The sequence below is a fragment of the Otolemur garnettii genome, unplaced genomic scaffold, assembly GCF_000181295.1.
Source record: "Otolemur garnettii isolate 467f Iridium unplaced genomic scaffold, OtoGar3 scaffold00116, whole genome shotgun sequence".
Lineage (NCBI taxonomy): Eukaryota > Metazoa > Chordata > Mammalia > Primates > Galagidae > Otolemur > Otolemur garnettii.
In genome coordinates this window covers 525,176-545,976 of record NW_003852511.1, presented here as the reverse complement: position 1 = coordinate 545,976, position 20,801 = coordinate 525,176, and the positions used below count along the sequence as shown (strand labels likewise).

General features: G+C 43.7%; 1 protein-coding gene across 3 annotated transcripts in view; it reads left to right on the top strand.

The window, feature by feature from the left end:
• The window catches only part of CAPN9 (calpain 9), a 53,688-nt gene that overhangs the window by 18,388 nt on the left and 14,499 nt on the right, over positions 1–20,801 (top strand). For 2 of the 3 annotated variants that reach the window (XM_003797422.2, XM_003797421.2), the window contains 7 exons: positions 8,047–8,215; positions 9,135–9,218; positions 11,932–12,017; positions 13,366–13,443; positions 17,308–17,468; positions 18,551–18,708; positions 18,870–19,078. In XM_003797422.2, coding sequence (XP_003797470.1) covers positions 8,047–8,215; positions 9,135–9,218; positions 11,932–12,017; positions 13,366–13,443; positions 17,308–17,468; positions 18,551–18,708; positions 18,870–19,078 — 945 coding nt within the window. The remainder of the gene's footprint in view (positions 1–8,046; positions 8,216–9,134; positions 9,219–11,931; positions 12,018–13,365; positions 13,444–17,307; positions 17,469–18,550; positions 18,709–18,869; positions 19,079–20,801) is intronic. The other variant, XM_003797423.3, reaches the window with a different exon arrangement.

Here is a 20,801-nt window from a genome sequence, read left to right as displayed (position 1 = left end):
GTAATATATAATTTTAATACAATCCCCATTAAAGCTCCACTGCCATATTTTAAAGATCTAGAAAAAATAATACTTCATTTTATATGGAATCAGGAAAAATCTCAAATAGCAAAGACATTACTCAGGAACAAAAACAAAGTAGGAGGAATTACGTTACCAGACCTCAGACTATACTATAAATTGATAGTGATCAAAACAGCATGGTACTGGCACAAAAACAGAGAGGTAGATGTATGGAACAGAATAGAAAGCCAAGAGATGAATCCAGCCACTTACTGTTATCTGATCCTTGACAAGCCAATTGAAAACATTGAGTGGGGAAAAGATTCCCTATTTAACAAATGGTACTGGGCTAACTGGATGGCGTCCTGCAGAAGACTGAAACTAGACCCACACCTTTCACCATTAACTAAGATAGACTCTCACTGGATTAAAGATTTAAACTTAAGACATGAAACTATGAAAATACCAGAAGAAAGCATAGGGAAAACACTGGAAGAAATCGGCTTGGGCGAAAATTTTATGAGGAGGACCCCTTGGGCAATTGAAGCAATGTCATAAATACACTTTGGGGACCTGATCAAACTAATAAGTTTCTGCACAGCCAAGAACACAGTAAATAAAGTGGTAGACAGCCCTCAGAATGGGAGAAGATATTTGCTGGTTATGTCTCCGACAAAGGTTTAATAACCAGAATCCATAGAGAACTTAAACATATTAGCAAGAAGAAAATGAGTGATCCCATCTCAGGGTGGGTAAGGGACTTTAATAGAAATTTCTCTAAAGAAGATAGGCGCATGGCCTACAGATATTTGAAAAAAATGCTCTCCATCCTTAATCATCAGAGAAATGCAAATCAAAACTACTTTGAGATACCACCTAACCCCAGTAAGATTAGCCCATATCACAAAATCCTAAAACCAGAGATATTGGCATGGATGTGGAGAAAAGGGACCACTTCTACACTGCTGGTGGGAATGCAAATTAATTCGTTCCTTTTGGAAAGACATCTGGAGAACACTGAGAGAACTAAAAATAGACCTGCCATTTGATCCTGCAATTCCTTTATTAGGTATATATCCAGAAGACCAAAAATCGAATTACAGCAAAGATATTTGTGTCAGAATGTTTATTGCAGCCCAATTCATAATTGCTAGGTCATGGAAGAAGCCCATGTGCCCATTGACCCATGAATGGATCAATAAATTGTGGTATATGTACACCATGGAATACTATTCAGCCCTAAAGAAAGATGGAGACTTTACCTCCTTCATGTTTATATGGATGAAATTAGAAAATGTTCTTCTCAGTAAAGTATCTCAAGAATGGAAGAAAAAGTATCCAATGTACACAGCCCTATTTTGAAACTAATTCATAGCTTTTATAGGAATGTCATAACCTAATTATAGCCTTAGAATATGGGAAAGGGGTGGGAGAAGGGAGGCGAGGGGGTGAATGGAGGAGGGAGGGTGATTGGTGGGGTCACTTATATGGTTTATCTTACAAGGGTACAAGTGAATCTTTCTAAAGGCAGAGTATGAATGTCTTAACTTAATGACTAAGAGAATGATATGAAGGTTATGTTAACCAGTTTGATGAGAGTATTTCAAAATGTATATGAAAACAGCACACTGTACCCCATGATTGCATTAATGTACATAGTTATGCTATAAAAAGTTTAAAAAAAAAACCTGAATACACTTTTTTCTCATCAGCCCATGGATCATCTTCCAAAAGTGATCATGTCTTATGACACAATCTAATCTTAAGAAATTCAAGAGAATACAAATTATTCCCTGTATCTTCTCAGATTATCATAGAATAAAAGTTGAGCTTCACAGCAACAGAAATCTTCATATTCAAATAAAGTCATGTAAACCAAATAACCTTATGATGAATGATAGTTGGGTCATTTGGAAAAAAATAATAATGAAGCCACAAACTATCAAAACCTGTAGGATACTACAAAGGCAATTCTCAGAGGAAAATTTATAGCATTAGGTTCCTTTATCAAAAAGTCAAAGAGAGCAAGTCAACAACCTAATGGACCATCTCAAGCAACTAGAAAAGGAAGAACACTCTAATCTCAAACCCAGCAGAAGAAAAGAAATAACCAAAATTAGAGCAGAATTAAATGAAATTGAAAACAAAAGAATTATTCAGAAGATCAGCAAAACAAAAAGCTGGTTCTTTGAAAAGAACCATTGGCTAGACTAACCAGAAAGAGAAAAATAAGATTACCAATAACTACAACCAGAAATGATAAAGAGTAATAAAGTAAAGTAACAACAGATGCCACCAAAATACAAAAAATTGTCAACAATCACTACAAAAAGTTCTATTCCTAGAAATGTGAAAATGTACCAAAACTCTGACAGAAAGATTTACAAATCTTGAATAGATGAACATCAAGCAATGAAATAGCATTAATTATACAAAAATCTCCCCCAAAAGAAAAGCCTTGAATCAGATGGCTTCACACCAAAATTCTATCAAACCTTCAAAAAAGAAATAGTTCCTATAATGCATAAACTGCTCCAAAATATAGAGAAGGAAGAAATCCTACCCAACACATTCTATGACATAAATATCAACCTGATCCCCAAACCGGGAAAGGACCCAACAAAAAAAGAAAACTATATTTCAATATCATTAATGAATATAAGTGCAAAAATATTCAACAAGATATTAGCAAGCCGAATACAACAACATATTTAAAAGGTAATGCATCATGAGCAAGTGGGTTTTATATCAGAGACACAAGATTGGTTCAACATATGTAAATCCATAAATATGATAATCACATAAATAGAATAAAAAACAAAGACCATACGATTCTTTAAGTTGATGTAGAAAAGGCTTTCAACAATATCCAGTATCCTTTCTTGGTAAAAACACTCAAGAAAATAGGCTTAGCTGGAACATTCCTTAAATTGATAGAAGCCATCTATGACAAACCCACAGCCAATATCATCTTGAATGGAATAAAACTGAAAGCATTTCCCCTCAAATCTGGAACCAGACAAGGATGCCTACTGTCTCCACTGTTATTTAAAATAATGTTGCAAGTCTTAACCATCACAATCAGGCAAGAGAAGGGTATAAAAGGAATTCAAATGGGGACAAAAGAGGTCAAATCTCCCTCTTTGCAGATGACATGATCTCATACCTGGAAAACCCCAGGGACTCAACTATGAAGCTCTTAGAAGTGATCGAGAAATATAGCAGCATCTCGGGGTGCAACAACTGTCAAGCCAAGAATAAAATCAAAGGCTCTATTCCTTTTACAATAGTGCCAAAGAAGATGAAATACCTGGGAATATATCTAACAAAAGATGTGAAAGATTTCTACAAAGAGAATTATAAAACTTTGAGAAAGGAAATCACAGAAGATGTCAACAAATGGAAGAACATACCATGCTCACGGCTGGGAAGATCAACATTGTTAAAATGTCCATACTACCCAAAGCAATCTATAGATTTAATGCAATCCTGATCAAAGCACCAATATCATACTTTAAAGAACTGGAATAAACAGTACTTCATTTCATATGGAACCAGAAAAAAATCCCGAATAGCAAATACTGTTCTTAGAAATAAAAACAAATTTGGAGGCATCACGTTGCCAGATTTCAGATTATACTACAAGTCAATAGTGATCAAAACAGCATGGTACTGGCACAAAAATAGAGATGTAGATAAATGAAATATGATAGAGAATCTAGAGATAAATCCAGCCACTTATTGTCATTTGATCTTGAAAAAGCACTAACAAAAAACATGCACTGGGGAAAAGAATCCTATTTAACAAATGGTGCTGGGAGAATTGGTTATACACACGTAGAAGACTGAAACTGGACCCACACATCTCGTCATTGACGAACATTGATTTTTACTGGTTAAAAGATTTAAATTAAAGACATGAAACAATAGAAATTGTAGAAGAGAGTGTGGGGAAAACACTTGAAGATGTTGGCCTAGGGGGCAGCGCCTGCAGCTCAAAGGAGTAGGGCACTGGCCCCATATGCCGGAGGTGGCAGGTTCAAGCCCAGCCCTGGCCAAAAACTGCAAAAAAAAAAAAAAAGAAGAAGAAGAAGAAGAAGATATTGACCTGGGAAAAAACTCCATGAGGAAGAGTGCCCTGGTAATTGCAGCAACACCAAAAATAAATAATTGGAATTTGATCAAGCTAAAAAGTTTTGCACAGCTAAGGATACCACAAACAAAGCAAACAACCATCCTTCAGAATAGGGGAAGATTTTTGCATGCTATGAATCTGACAAAGGCCTGACAAATGGCATCCACAGAGAACACAAATGAAACAATAAGAAAAGTTCAAACAACCCTCTCTATAAGTGGGCAAATGATTTGAACAGAAACATCTCTGAGGATGACAGATGAATGGCCAAGAAACACATGAAAAAACACTCATCATCTTTAATCACCAGAGAAATGCAAATCAAAACCACTCTAAGATATCACCTAACCCCAGCAAGATTAGCTCACATCACAAAGTCCCAAAACAACAGATTCTGGCGTGGATGTGGAGAGAAGGGAACACTTCTACACTGCTGGTGGGATTGCAAACTAATACAGCTTTTTTGGAGAGAAGTATGAGAATCCTCAAAGATCTAAAAGTAGACTTTCCATTTGACCCTGCAATCCCATTACTAGGTATCTACCCAGAAGAACAAAAATCATTTTACCACAAACACATTTGTACCAGAATGTTTATTGTGGTTCAATTCATAATTGCCAAGTTGTGGAAGCAACCTAAGTGCCCATCAACCCATAAATGAATCAACAAACTTTGGTTTATGTATACCATGGAATGTTATTCAGCCATTAAAAATATGGAGACTTTAAAGCTTTTACATTTACCTGGATGGAGTTGAAATACCTCCTTCTTAGTAAAGTATTGCAATAGAATGGAAAAATAAATATCTAATGTACTCCAAACTAATATTAAACCAATATATAAAAAAATTACATGCTCATATGAATAATAAAACACAAATATAGTCTAGTATGGGGTATAGGGAGGCAGAAAGGGGGAGGACAATTGTCAGAAGGAGGGAGGGCATGAGACGGGATCTCACCTACTGTGCACGTAGTGAGGGTGTCTAACATGCCCCCTGGGTGAGGGGCTCTTTTACAATTGGAACTTTACCCTATAAGTGAGAACTATGTAACTTAAAAATTTGTACCCTAATATTAATTTAAGATAAAAAAAAAGAAATAATCTAACTGGATTACAAAGGCATGAAACAACCTCACCCATGGGGATGAGGGAGGAAAGAAAGGTGCTGACCTAAGTAACTCTGGAAATGAGTGAAGTCTGAAAGTCCAGAGGCCAAAGAAACTGGGCACGGACACTGGACTCTAATTGATAAGGTTGTTCTCTCAAGTGTACAAGAAACAATTTTTTTTTTTTTTTGAGACAGAGCCTCAAGCTGTCCCCCTGGGTGGAGTGCTGTGGCATCACAGCTCACAGCAACCTCCAACTCCTGGGCTCAAGTGAGTCTCCTCCTCCGCCTCAGCCTCCCAAGTAGCTGGGACCACAGGCGCCCACCACAACGCCCGCTTGTTATTTTTTGGTTGCAGTCGTCATTGTTGTTTGGCAGGCCTGGGCTGGATACGAACCCAACACCTTAGGTGTATGTGGCTGGCGCCTCAGCCGCTTGAGCCACAGGTGCCAAGCCACAAGAAACAATTCTGATACAACTATGTATGAGTACTGATTTGAACCACCAAGTAAACGGGTGAGGGAGCTCGGTTTCTCACAGTTGGTTGGGAGGTTATGGGCAGGCAAGAGGAGGAGGCCAGAATGGTCCATGTGGTAATGGGTGAGACCTGGACTCACCAGCATGAACTCAGGTCCACCATCACAGAGATGGATGCATATAGATACATGTACATACATGAGTTATCAGACACCCATGTGTCTCCTTGCTTTGTCAGCTAAGAGGCCCTAGAAAGAATGGCATCACACCTGCCTCTCAAGTCTTGGTTTCTAAGATCACTGTCTAATAAAAGGAGCCAGGGCTCCCTAGAGAGAAGGCTGATTCTAGGACCAGGGCAAGGAATGCTGAGGCTAGGGCACCTTATAGTGCCAGAGAGTGAGAACACACACACACTCGCACATGCACATACTCATGTTCACACACAAATGTGCACACATACATGTACACACATGTGCACACACATGCACATGTAGATGGGGTTATGTCAAGGGGACACAGCAGCTAATTCAAGGCTAATTTGGCTCTAAACAGCCAAAGCCAGAACAACTTGACCAACAAAATAAAGCAGCATTGGATTGTAAACCTAAGTAGAAAATAAATATCAATATGTTTATACTGATTTAAATCAGCGATTGAATAAATGGAGGAGAAAGGACAAATCTCTCATACAAAATAATTCCAAATAAATTATGTATTATGTTCCACCCTTAAGGAGGTAGAGCATAGCTCTCCATTCTTTAAAAGTGGGCCACACCACGTGATTTCCTTCTGAACAGTATAGTATGGGAAGAGGAGTAGAGGAGAAATTTTCAGCAGAGAAACCTGACAAGCAGTGCCCTCACCAGGTGATAGAAGCCAGCATCACGTGGATAGTATGTGCCCTTGATATGGTGTGATGAGAAGGGCCCTTTACCTCTGTGGTCTTCCTCCCCTGATTGGATAGCCATCCACAAAATTTCAGACAAATTCTAATAGAGGGCCATCTTTCAATATGCCTGATCACTACTGTTGAGGTCATCAGAAATAAGCAAAATCTTAGAAAGCATCCCAGACATGAGGAACCTAAGGAGACATGATGACTCCCTCCAACATGATGTCCTCAGTGGGATCCTGGAACAGAAGAAAGACGTTAAGTAAAAACTAAGGAAATCTGGATAAACTACGAATATTAGCGAATAATGATGAATTGGCTTAGTTATTGCAATAATGTAACCATGCTAAGGTAAGATGTTAACAATGAAAAAGCTGTTCTAAATTGAAATGTTTATTTAAAATCAAGATCCCTTCTTGGCCTTTTGGCTTGGGAGCAAGTATAAAAAATCAAGAGGAGTGCACAGACATAAAAGACCAAGTGCACACGAATAAAAGATAACTGTGAACAAAATGTACAGCTGGGAGCATGTGAGATCAGAAGGGAACAAAAAGGCCCTCGACTCCCTAACATCCTCGTGGTCAGTCCCCACTCCTGTGTGAGATTACAGGGTAAGACACATGGTTTAAACTTCACAGCATGGTAATTTTCTTGACTATTGTAATCATTTCACTCTGTACATCAAAACATCATTATATACCAGAAACATATACAAAAACAAAAAAGGTACGGTGGCTCACATCTGTAAACCTAGCTCTCTGGGAGGCTGAGGTGGAAGGACCATTTGAGGTCAGGAGTTGGAGGCCATCCTGAGCAAGAGCAAGACTACTAAAGACTACTAAAGATAGAAAATATTAGCTGGTTGGAGTGGCAGACACTAGTAGTCCCAGCTACTCTGGAGGCTGAGGCAGGAGGATCACTTGAGCCCAAGAGTTGGAGATTGTGGCGAGCTATGATGATGTCACTACACTAAGTCAGGTGACAGGTCTGTCTCAAAAAAAAAAAAAAAAAGAAGAAGGAGAAGAATTGCAATAAATAAATTTATGAATGCTAAAAGTACACCTTAAAATAAATAAATAAAAATAAACCACACAGCAGTCCCAGAGAGCACAACCGTTGCCCCTACTTTGCAAAGAAGAAAGCTGAGGCATCAAATAAGTGACTTGGCCAAAGGTCTTTGGGGGAAGCCTTGGGATTGAACCTGCAGCCAGTCAGAGACCAGCACTCCTGCTCTACACCACACCATGCTGCCTCCATGCAGGGAGCTCTGGCTCTTCCCCTTCTTCCGAGCACCCAGCAAGCCCTGACCCTTGCTCCCCGGCTTCCTCCCACACTGCAGCTGGGGCTTAGCTAGGACAAGCCCTGCTGAAGGGCATCCTGGTGGCCTAGCTGGGGCCCCACCAAAGCCCCCGGTTCTCTGTCACCTTGCAGGCTGAACGGGAGCTATGAGGCTCTGAAGGGTGGCAATGCCATTGAGGCCATGGAAGACTTCACTGGAGGTGTGGCTGAGACCTTCCTGACCAAAGAGGCCCCAGAGAACTTCTATGAGATTCTGGAGAAGGCCTTGAGGAGGGGCTCCCTGCTGGCCTGCTCCATTGATGTAAGTCACTATGCTGGGATGGGGATCTGCGCCTAGAACCCAAGGGGGGCATAACCATTGAGAAAGCATGGTTTTAATTAAAATACAAGTGTTTGTTTCATGGTTCTCCCATCACAAAAGTAAGATATGGACAATTCTTGAGGTGTCCAAAGGCACAGTTGTATACCCCCACCTGTCATGTCTGTGCCCACCCTGAGACTCGGACCATGGCCTATAGTCATAACTCTCCATAATCAAACACACACACACATACACAGAGGGGTAGGTTGCTTTGATTTTACTAAAATGGAATCTTACCATATACTTCTGAAACTTATTTTTTTCCACATCATATACCATGAAAAATATATACCAAATCAGCAGAGAGAAATCTAACAGTATTTTTTCTAATTTCTCCATATATACAACATCTGGATAATTTTGCCTCATCTGGGTTTTTTTGAAATCATGTTTTCTGTTTCCTCTTGGATTAACTATGGCAGAGGATTTTTCCGCTAATGAGTTAGTTACCCAGTCCCTCTGCAGGCTCAGGCTTGTGCATGCCATGCTGTTACGCACTTCTGGTCATCTCCTGGAGGTATGCGATCGTGTTTTCTCTCATGCCATACTAAATGACAGTGACAGTTGAATTGTTCTGTTTGGGACAAAAAAGTGAACTAGTCATCACACCTCAGGCTGGGAATGAGGGCTCCCCCAAACCCCCGAGAGAGACAGGGCTGGCTGGCTGTCACTGCTAAGCACGTCGGCCTGCGAGCCTGCTTCATGTAACCCACACACACGGCCAACCGTGCACGTGGTCTGGGGAGCAGAAAGGACTGGGACATGTGATATGACCTGACCAGGCAGGGAGCTGGGGCTGCTTGGGAAGTGGAGGCTTGACTTGCACAATGGGCCTGATGCTGTTCTTTTCATGTTTTAGACCAGAAGTGCCTCAGAAGCTGAAGCCCGGACGCCTTTTGGTCTTATTAAGGGTCATGCCTACACTGTAACGGGAATTGACCAGGTAGGTGATGTGACCCCGCTGCAGGGACGGGGGAGACGTGACAAGGCTAATCCCTTAGGTGTTAATTTGGTGCAGTTTAAATGTCTGCCTTTTAGACGTCTCAGAGACCAACTCACCTAAAGGAGGAGGGCTGGGATTCCGAACAGAAAAGCAGGAGAGAAGCACTGTGGTTCTACCACAGCATCGAACTTGTTCAGCAGGCGTGAGGGCTTGGTCTTTATTCTTTTGAATTCCCTTTTAGTTTCTTTTCTCGTTCAAGTCCACATTAGTCAGGATTCTCCAGAGAAATAGAACCAATGGGGAAACAAACAAAGGAACAACGCGTACACGTGTATAGTTAACCTTGAACAACACAGGCTTGGACTACACGGGTCCACGTGCACATGCGTGTGCGGTGTCTTCTGCCTCTGCCCCCCTGAGACAGCAAGACGGACCCGCCACCTCCTCCCCTTCCTCAGCCTACTCAACACCAAGATGAGGAGGATGAAGACCCCTTCCACTGAATGAACAGGAAATATTTTTTCTCTCCCTTATGATGTTTGTAACAACATTTTCTTTTTCTGAGCTTACTTTATCCTAAGTATGCCGTATATAATACACATATCACACAAAATGTGTGCCAGTCAACTGTTTATGTTGTCAGTGAGGCTTCCAGTCACAAGTAGGCTCGTAGTAATTAAGTTTGGGGGGAGCCCCAAAAATTATACACAGCTTTCTGACTATGCAGAGGTCAAGCACCCTGACTCCCACATTATTCAAGAGTCAAGTATAATGGGACTTATTATAGTGCATTGGCTCATGCAACTGTGAAGTCTGCAAGCAGGAGCCCCAGGAGAGACCGTGGCAAAGTTAGTTCCAGTCTAAGTCTGAAAGGTAGAACTGAGAACTAGGATCACCAGCAGAAGTCCCAGCCTGAAAGAGAGAGTAAACCCTCCTTTTCTCTGCTTTTATTCTGTTCAGGTCTTCAGCAGGTGGGATAGACCCACCCACATTGGGGAGGGCGAACTGCTTTACACAGTCTATGCATTGAAACCTCCTCTCATCCTGAAACGCCTTTGCAGACGCACCCAGAATAATTTTTTTTTTTTTTTTGCAGTTTTTAGCCAGGACTGGGTTTGAACCCACCACCTCCAGCATATGGGGCTGGTGCCCTACCCCTTTGAGCCACAGGCATCGCCCTACCCAGAATAATCTTTAAGCAAATATCTAAGCCCCTATAGCCCAGTCAAGCTAACACATAAAATTAATCCTCACAAGTCCCGTTCTTTGCAGCCCGGGAGGAACAGATCCTTGGGGCTGCCCAGACCCCACACAGCACCACTTGACTTCTAGCAAGTGGTCAGTTAGGAAGAGAGATCTTTGAAGGGCATGAGGGGGGATGGAGGGAAGAGAATGGGCTGAAAAAGGAAGACAAGAAGCCAGAGCTTCAGCTTTCCAAGTCCAAGCTCAGGGAAGCACAGAGGCCACCTCTTCCCATTCCCTCTCTTCCCTGGGCAAGGCTCAAGCCAGTCTGCAGAGGGCACAGGTGTCTCTGGTCTCTGGTCACCATCCACGATTTGGGTGGCATACTCCAAATGTGTGGGGAATAAGGAGCACAGAAGGGGGGCCCTGTCTTCACGGGGGCCTGGGTGTGAGCTGGAGCTGGATTCTTTGGGATCCTTTGGGATCCTTTAGAATTGTATCTATTTGTGTTGGTTCCCTCATCCTCCTTCCCAGTCCACAGATGCCTTCCCATCACTCACCCGAGTAGGCATGGTATTTTTCAGGTTAGATTTTCTAAATATTATTCTAAGTGACAACAGACACCTCTCATCATCTTGGTTTAATCGTTTTTGCTTTCTCTCTCTGAACATTTCAAATCAATGAGCTTCTTAACAGGTGACCCACACGCCACATCATGGACCCTGGAGAGCTGGTATTACTTGAATTATTCTTACACATCAAAAGTGCAATTTATGCCAAATGCTCGAGAATAAAGCATTCTGATGGCTAAAGTTTCTGGCTAGTTGATGAACAGAAGGCTTTTATTTTTACTTTGTCTCCTCTGAAACCGTTCTCAAGTGCAAGGGCCCTCGTCCTGCTCTGGAACAGAGCGTGAAGGCTTATGCTCCCAGTGTTATCAATTTGAACAGGAGGAATCTTTGCATGACACCTGAAACTAGGAGAATATTGAATTTAGGAGACTTAGAAACTACTTTTGTTTATTGTTGTTATTAAAATTCCCAGCATGTGTTTATTTTCTTATAGTTCATCTGTGGGCAGGATACTGAAGATGAAGGCAGTGGGTAATAGTTCCCCCAGTGCACTTGAGGACAGCTCCTCACCACTGACTGTGCTGCTCAATGCTCAGGAAACATGAGGATAAATGAGATGTGGCCCCTGCTCTACAGTGCTCCAAATCCAGAGAGAAAACTTATTGGTTTGAAGATTCATGTGGACTAATTTCCTGCTAATTGCAATTCTACTTTATCCCCTAGATGTAGCATTAACATTCTGGGGTGATCAATATAATATCATTGGCAATGTTAGCAATTATATTCAACAGCGATTAGAAAGTTCCAAGGGCTACTTAAGAATTGATGAACTTTTGTGATTGTCAGCAGTGTTTTAGCCAAGAAGCTTTCAGTAAAACCAGTCTTGACTAGAGTTGATCCATCCGGGATGAATGTAGCCAGACCTCCACTATATTCACCATTTCACATTTCCCTTCCAGGTAAACTTCCAAGAACAGAAAATTGAATTAATCAGAGTCCGGAACCCCTGGGGCCAGGTTGAGTGGAACGGGTCATGGAGCGATAGGTCAGTGGTCCTCTCCTGCCTCTCTAGCTGGTCCCAGAGTGAGCGGGGACATGTGAGGGAGGAGTGGTTGGTCTTCCCTTTTCCCCAGGCTGACTTGGGTCCTGTCCTGGCTCTGGCTCCTGCTGTCCATCCCCGCCCCATCCAGGGCTCCTAGGGGTCTGAAGAGGTGTCTGAAGCAAGTCTAGAACTTGAGCAAAACCGAGTTGGTGTTTGGCCCTAGTTCAGACAAAGCCATCAGGTCACCAAATATGGGCACAGCCATGGCCGTATGGACCTGACCTCTGTGAGGCAGAGCACGCAGGTAAACCACCGCCACCCCCAGCGAGGCACCCCCACAGTGCCTCTTAGAACTGAGATGTTGGGAGAGACAGATTCAGACAGACCGACATCAGAGGAAAGAGATCGGCCTCCCTCTCCTGGCAGAAATGGGAAGAACAGAGAAATACTGAAGCAGAAATGAACAAGACCGCATCATGTTTAAGACACGCAGTGCCCCCTAATTTCCAAATAGCAGCCTTTCTTTCAAAGAAAAAAGGGTCATTATGTTTTCCTTTTGTCACACAGAAGCAGAAATAAAGAAAGTGCATTTTGGCTGAGAGTCGAGGCTGGCAAGAAGCTCATTCCCACCCTTGCAGCCTCCAGGCTGCCTGTCACATGCAGGCAGGGTAAAGGCACTCTTTGTTCAACAAACCTCAGTTGTAGCACCACAATAGTGGTGGCTTAATTTGTTAGTGGCCCTGGGGGTTTCAGAAAATGCAGTAAACTTGGAATTACAACTCCTGATCTGGAAGGTGACAGGCAGCCACCCCCCAAGCTCTTCCCTGAACAGGTGTCCTCAGGCCTATGTGAGCCGTCTTGCCTGAAGGACAGTTGGGGCCAGCTCACAGAACCATGCCTGACTTCCTGTAAAGGCCATGTAGAGAAGGGGCTATACACAAAACATCAAGTGTGGTATTATTGTTGCCTTTCAAAGCATCAGTTTATACACTAAAAGAGGACTCAGGCACTGCTCCAGGTCACATAGCAAGCCAGATGCTAAGGACAAAAGTCAGGCAGCTTGTGACTTCCAGCTGGTGGTGTTCAATGCCTTGTGATTGCCCATGACAATCTGTGTAAGCAGTTAAGATGGTCCCGAGGGATCCTGTTCCAATAGGACATGTACTTTCTGACCAGCCCTCTTATCTGGAGACCTCTGGCTCACCTGGTACATTTCTGGGACCAAGTGAGCAGTCACTGAGCAAGACTTATTTCCCCCCAACTGTGGGCTTGGGGAGGGTCATCCCTCTGCACCCAGGCCAGTGTCACTCTGCATGACCTCTGCCTAAACTCCGACTTTGTGTCCTCCTAGCTCTCCAGAGTGGCGTTCTGTCGGCCCAGCGGAGCAGAAACGTCTGTGCCATGCAGCGCTCGATGATGGGGAGTTCTGGTACAGTGCCACCTCTGCTTCCACCTCTCATTAGCTGCATAACCAGTGTGGGGCTCACCTGGGCATGAGGAGCGCCGTGCTGCTTGCTTTATTTTGGCAAATCAAATACATCTGTCTCAACCTGTCACACCTACCCCAGTTGGCAGGAAATTTAATCTCAGTCATGTTTTGGCAGGAATACACCCCATCTCTACATTGGTTTTATTTTTTATTTTATTTTTTTTTAGGACACATTAAAATTTGCTCTAATATGTCTTTGGGGGGAAAAATCACACTTTTAGTGAATGAACGAGAACCATTTTTACAGTAGCAGTAAGCTATTATTTTTATCTACCATGCCATGAATTCACAGGGAAGAGGTTCCAGTAGCTCAGGGAGGCACCTTGCCATTGACTGTGACAAAGCGTTGGTTGACTTTTGAATTCATGGGATAGAGGTCCCAGCACCTTATTTCATTATTACATGGGGTCTATTGGTGTTCCTGTGTGCTATGCTGTACACCTATTATGCCATGAGTTCATGGGGAATAACTAGGTTTCAGCACCTAAAAACATGGGTCCACTGGTACTCCTGTGTGCTACGTTATATGCTTATTATGCCATGAATTCATAGGAAGGAGCTCAGGCTCCTTTCCGTTGGTTCTCACAGAGTGGGCTTCTCTGAGTGGAGCAGGCTGGCGCTCCAGTTGAACCCAGGTACCTTTCTCTTTGGCTTCCTTCTTTTTCTGATCATTTTCCTTCGCACGTTTCAGGAAGCTATCTCGGCTCTTAGAGTGCTTAATATGCTCAATATGAACATTAATCCTCTTGGCAAGAATCTTGCCCTTAACTGGTTTGTTTATAACAATCCCAACAGCATGCTGGGTAACATTGTAGGCTCTTCTAGTTTTGCCATGGAAAACTGTGTGGCCTGCCTTTTTGAATTCCCTTGATGTCTACAATATCACCTTTCTTGTAGATTTGCATATATGTGGCCAAAGGAACAACTCCATGTTTCCTAAAAGGCCTAGAGAACGTGTATCAGGTGCTCTCCTCTTTCCCTTTGTGTTTGTCATTTTGGTGAAATCCTGGAAGCTGGCATCTCTGGCTGAAAGCTCTACATTAGTTTTAAAAGTCTCAGGGAGTTAGCACAATCCAACAGTGGCTTCCCTCACCTGAGCCACCCAGGTTTTGTAGTGAATTTCTAGAAAGGCAGCCCTGTGCCACACAGCCCATATCCTCCATACCTAGCCTGGGGACAGAGACTTTTGAAAGCTGCTACCCTGAGCATAGCTGAAAATATATACCAAACTGGGGAGGTAACATTCCCACTCTGGACTTTCCATTGGTCTGAACCTCTTTGTTTGACTGTAAGTTTTCAATGGGCCTTTATCTCTAGAATCCTTTTTATATTCCAGCTTTTTCCATTCTTTTCCCCTAGAGCACAGCCTCAATGGTCACTTTTTCTGCCATCCATATGCTCATCCACTTAGGCTGCAGTAACGAAATACCACAGACTGGCTTCTAAGCAACAGAAATTTGCTACTCACAGTTCTGGAGGCTGAGAGGCCAACATCAAGACTTAGGCCGATTCAGAGTCTGATGGGGCCAGAGAGCCATTCTGCTCTCTTTCTGCCAAATGGCCTCTTACATAAGGTCACTAACACCATCCAGGAGGGTTCCACCCTCATGACCTAATCACTCCCCAAAGGTCCCATCTCCTAATACCATCACATTAGTGATTAGGTTTCAATGTATAAATTTTCAGACAATAGAAACAGGCAACAAATTTATCAGATTGTACCACATTCCCTCTTGCCCAATTGCTAAGGCGACATCACATAATTTAGAATTTTGTGAAGGCAGTTCTAAATTAAGGCGCCAATTACATAGGGCAGTGTTTTTCAACCTGTTTCATCTCACAGCACACTTGAACCTGTAGTTAAACTTCCATGACGTACATAAATAATGTTGATCAAACAAAGAATAAAAACACGAATATACCTACTGTGCTTTAAACTTCTTTTGAAAATAATTTAATTATTGATCTTTAAACATTTTTGCAGCACACCTAAGATTATCTCTTAGATACACCACTGTGCTGCAGCACACTGGGTGTTACAGGGTAACACCAGCTGCTGTAACAAATAGGCTCAAACACAGTAACATACGTTTCTCACTCATTAGAACTGTCCCAGGAGGATGATCATATTCTGTGGGTGGCTCTCTCCACACAGTGATCCAGGGACCCAAACTCCTTCTGTTGTATGGTCCTACCCTCTTCTAGGGTCACATGGTTATCTACATGCAGCCAGCTGAAGAGAAAGAAAAAGGAAAAAATTGGAGAAGACATTCCCACTCTCTAAAAGTCTTGCCCCAGAACTAACACATCACTGCTCACGCCCCAGGAAGGGGCAGGCTGCAGCCTGGCCTTGTGCTGCTGGACACCAGCTATCTCTGCCTAAGGAACCACGAGGACTTAAGTCCCCCAAATTTATGGAAAAACATTCAGGGTGCTTGAGAGACTTACAAGCTGTTGAATTTGAAATTAAAAGCAAACTGAATTTTGAGTACAGAAAGGCTCTGAGTTAATGAGTTAGATGTGAACAGCCAAAATTAGGACAGGAAGCTGAGGTCTTGAGTTAGGATCATCACACAAATTGCCCAGTGTAAACAGGAGGCAGAAACCAGAGTGGAAAGTCGGTCTGCGGTCAAGCTGGAGGAAGGGAGGCGTGGCACAGAAGAAAGCAGAAAGCAGGCAGAGGAAACTGGGACCCCCCCAGCGGGAGGTGCAGCTGAGAGGGTCTCCCTGGGTGGATCCTCACTGTCCATTCCCACTCTTCAGGTGGTCTCGTCTGGTCTTGGGACTTAAAGACCATCTCACACTGATAATTCTCAGGTTTCCATCTTCAGCTCCTTTCCCTGGAACTCCAGCTTCATATATTCAGCAGTTTACCCAGTGTCTCCCTTTGAGTGTCTAATAAACATGTAAGATGAATGTGTCCAAACCTGAGCTCCTGAGCTTCTCACCCAAACTTCTCCACTACAGTCTGTCTCATCTCTATCCTTCCAGCAGCTCAGACCAAACATCTTCGCTCCTTTCACTCTTCCTTCTCCACATCCAATCCATCAGCAAAACCTGCACAATTTACTTTGAAGTATTTCTTAAATCTGGCCACTGTTTACCACCTCCCAAGCCACCAGCCTGGACTGAGTCATCCTTGTCTCCCACCTGGACAGTGGCACTGACTTCCCGGCTGTGTCTCTGCTTCTCCTGTGCCCCTGAGAGCTGTGTCTATGCTCACCACAGTAGCTATGGATCATGTCCCCCCTCTGTGTAATGTCTCCCTATGGCTCTGGATCTTCCCAGCATCAAAACCAAAGCCCTTACACCTACCTAGCCCCCCATTACTTCTAGATCTTATCCAGATAAGATTCCCTTACTGACACTTCATGACAGCCTCTGTGACCTTCTTGGTGCTCTTCAGGGCCTTGCTCTCCCTCTGCATGGAACCCCTGGAGAGCCGCTCTGCCCACTACCTGGTGCTTCAGCTCTCTGCACAACACATGCCTGATCAGTAAGGCCACCCCTTACCTCCCTTACTAGCCAGCGTACTGCCCTGCACGCCATCCTTCAGCCCAATTTGACTTCTCTCCATAATAGTTATCATATACTATCAACCTATACTTTTACATTTTTCCTACCTTTTTTTTTTTAACCTTTATTTTACTTAAAAAAAATAAATGTCTGTCTCCCACACTGGGAGACAGGCATTAGATCGGAAATTCCTATGAATGCAATGGACAGATGGGTGAATGGATGGATGGGTGGGCAGGTGATGTCCTCACTGTCTTCTGTGGATTGTGCCTCTCCACCTTGTCACAGGATGGCATGGAAGGATTTCAAGGCCCATTTTGACAAAGTGGAGATCTGCAACCTCACTCCTGATGCCCTGGCGGAGGACACTCTCCACAAATGGGAGGTGACGGTCCATCAAGGAAGTTGGGTGCGTGGCTCCACAGCTGGGGGCTGCCGCAATTTCCTGGGTAGGTAGTCTGCCTGTTTCTCTCTCTGCCATTGTCAAATTTTCTGTCCAACGCAGGGACATCAGAAGATCAGGGCCAGGACCCCAAAGAAAGCCTGAAACATAGATTCAGACAGTACATTGCACAAAGTACTAGCAAAAGGAGGCTGCCGAGATTTAGTAAGTGGTTGGTAAGACCTGCTTAGGGACACTTCTTTCTTTCATCACTTAGGTTATTTTCCATTACAAATAATAGAAAACATAATTCATCCCAGTTTAGCAACAAAAAGGATTGATTGTCCTACATGATTGAAAAGCTAAGAGAAAAAGTAAGTATGATTCAGGCACAGTTCTATCAGGGCTCTGCCTCCTTTTCTGTGTTAACTTCTTCCCCCCTCTGGCTTTCTTTATCATCACAGAAGGCTGCCAGCAGCACACAGGGCTTCCTAAACTTTAATTCACATGAACAGCAAGAGCTTCTAGAGCAGCGGTTCTTAACTGTAGGTCGCAACCCACAGGAACTGTATTAAAGGGTTGTGGCATTAGGAAGGTTGAGAACCAGTATTCTAGAGGTTGTCAAACAAAAGTCCTCAACTTCCCTCTAGTGGGAAATGCCTTGAATCAGTGTTGCCTGGTGGATGCAGTGGGCTGGGATCAGCTCTGTTACAATTCTCAGTGGCCAAAGGGCCTGGTATGGACCAATCAGAGTTCACCCTTGAAGCTGGGAAGGAGGTTCATTCTACCCAAATCACATACCATAAATAAACAGATGCTAGCAGAAAATCAGAAGTCCACTGTTCTTCAAAATATCAAATGGAAAATAAAAGATGAAACAAGCTTAAGCAGACTAGACCCAGAAAGAATGTCTTCTAAAAGCTTTGTGGGGAATGGTTCAAATGAAAGTAGCAATGAAAGAGAGGATGCCCTACATTCCCACAGAGAGCAGGGAGAGAGGTATGGATGGAATGGGGAGAGAGAAGAAACTATTTCTTCATGTTTGGGAGGATATGGTGGGATGGGTAGGGTATGTGTGTGTGTTTGCCTTGGTTGCTTGTGTGCTGTTTTTTAAGGAAGGGAAGATAATCTCCCTCTCTGAAATGGCAGATACCTTTTGGACCAATCCACAAATAAAATTGTCCCTGACTGAGAAAGACGAGGGGAAAGAGGAATGCACTTTCCTCGTAGCGCTGATGCAGAAAGATCGAAGGAAACTCAAGAGATTTGGTACCAACGTGCTGACTATTGGTTACGCCATTTACCAGGTTAGTGGAGACCAACCCACACCTCACAGTCCTCCCGCTAAGTTCTAAACCCTCCACTTCTCCTTGGCCTCATGCCTGAGACTCAACACCAGTCCCCAGACTGTCAGAAGAGCCCAGACACATGGCCTCCCCAGAAAGCCCACCCTCCTCTTCCGTTGCAGTACCCTGGCCAAGATGGACACCTCGACAGAGACTTCTTCAGATGCCACGCTTCCCAGGCCAGAAGCAAGACGTTCATCAACCTGAGAGAGGTCTCCGGCCGGTTCCAGCTGCCCCCTGGAGAGTACATCGTGATCCCTAGCACTTTCGAGCCCCATCAAGAAGCTGATTTCTGTCTGAGAATCTTTTCAGAGAAGAAAGCCCTTACCCAGTGAGTCGCAGCAACAGGTCTCAGAATCCCTCTTCACAGAGTGGTTTGTTCACAGAGAAGCCACCATGGACCACTGCAGCCAGGATCCCTTTCTTCTCTTTTCCATTATCTACTAGACACACAGGCAGGGTGGTTCCTGACTCATTGGCAAAGCAAGGCACATCTCCCTTTTATCTCTGCTCTTCCCTCCCTCAAACCATAAAACAAAACAAAATAGATACTGTCTCCTACTGGTCCCAGAATCATGCTCACAAGACACTTTCAGGTGAGCTCTTCATTTTTCAGACTCTGTTACCAAGAAGCTCCTGGGGTAAGAACAGCACGTAGACTTAATTCTGTGTGGGATGAAGGGGGTGGCTATTGCAAATTTCAAGAATGACACATTCTTCCAGCTCCAGTTTACATGAAGCTTTTTCATTCTGCCTATCATTTTACAAACTCAACATGCTGCCAGCTCTTTCCTGCAGTGTCTTAGCAAACTTATTTTGGGTGAGTTCCTTTTTTGGAAAGGGTTTCCCATTACTGCCCATTCGCCACTGGTTGCTCTGTGGCTGAGGGAAAAGAAGGGCTCAGGATGGAAGAATATTTCTTTCCCCAGTGTCAATATTCTAAAGATTGCCAGGGATAGCAAAGTCTACTTATTCTGTAGACTTTGTATCTGAACCTAGATAAATCCCTAGCAGAGGACCAACGTACAAGAGTGAACAAGGGAAGGACACTGTTCGCATGGGCTACTTTAGTTTTGTCTTTTGCTCAGCAAGTTAGAGCTGGTGGAAGGCCTGCATTGAGAAGACTCCCATTCACAAACTCTGATTGGGTGTCCCAGGCTAATTACAAAACGGATGGTTTTTTCTCATGGTTTAATGGAAGCAGTGAAGTTTTTAATTTGTAAACACGCCACTGGAGATTTTTTTCCAATCTTCTCCTAGACACTTGTACAAGTTAAGGATGAATTTCCCATTACCTGTTCACACAAAACACCCCGTGTGAGGTCCGTGCAGACTGGCACCTCTCATAGCTGGCGAGAACAAGTGCACAGTCCTGTGTCTCCTGATCTCTGTCCCATGAGTGGGGTGAGGTCAGGGTTCCTGGCACTCATGAAGTGGCTTGTACATGGCAAAGCTAACTCTGTGCTCAAGCTTGCCTTGAAGAAGATATTTCCATTAGCTCTGATACTGAGCCTAGAATCAGCTCCATAGCTTGGTAGCAGAGAACCCACACCAAGTTCTGTTTCCACTGGTTTAACTCTCTGAGAGGGTCCCGATCAGACAAACCAAAGTTCCAGAAGGGCTTTGCTACATGGACCTGGGGGGGCTGCTGAGGGAAAGGACGGCTTGGTTCAATCTTAGTGTCAGGGGTGTTAATCTGTAAGATTAGATTCCTCCAAATGTTTTGAGCCTCAACAAAAGCTGATAACTGCCCCTGTTTTTACATGACCACTGCCCAAACCCTGTGGTCCCAGGAACTATGGGAATGGCAAAAGAAGCCTGTGCCCATCATCTTCCCTCTCTTCCCCAAACCCAGTGCACAAACTCGTGGAATAAAGGATTTACCTCTGGGGAAGGGACAAAAGGAAGAGATGTGGCTTCAAAAGGTAGTTTTGGGGGTTGTGACTCAACTTACCCAGTGGCGGACGCCCAGTATGCAGAGTGGCTGGCCCCAGGACAATTGTAGCACCTGTGGAGGCTGCAGCTTCGCGAAGAAGTTGCTGGCTCAGGGGTCT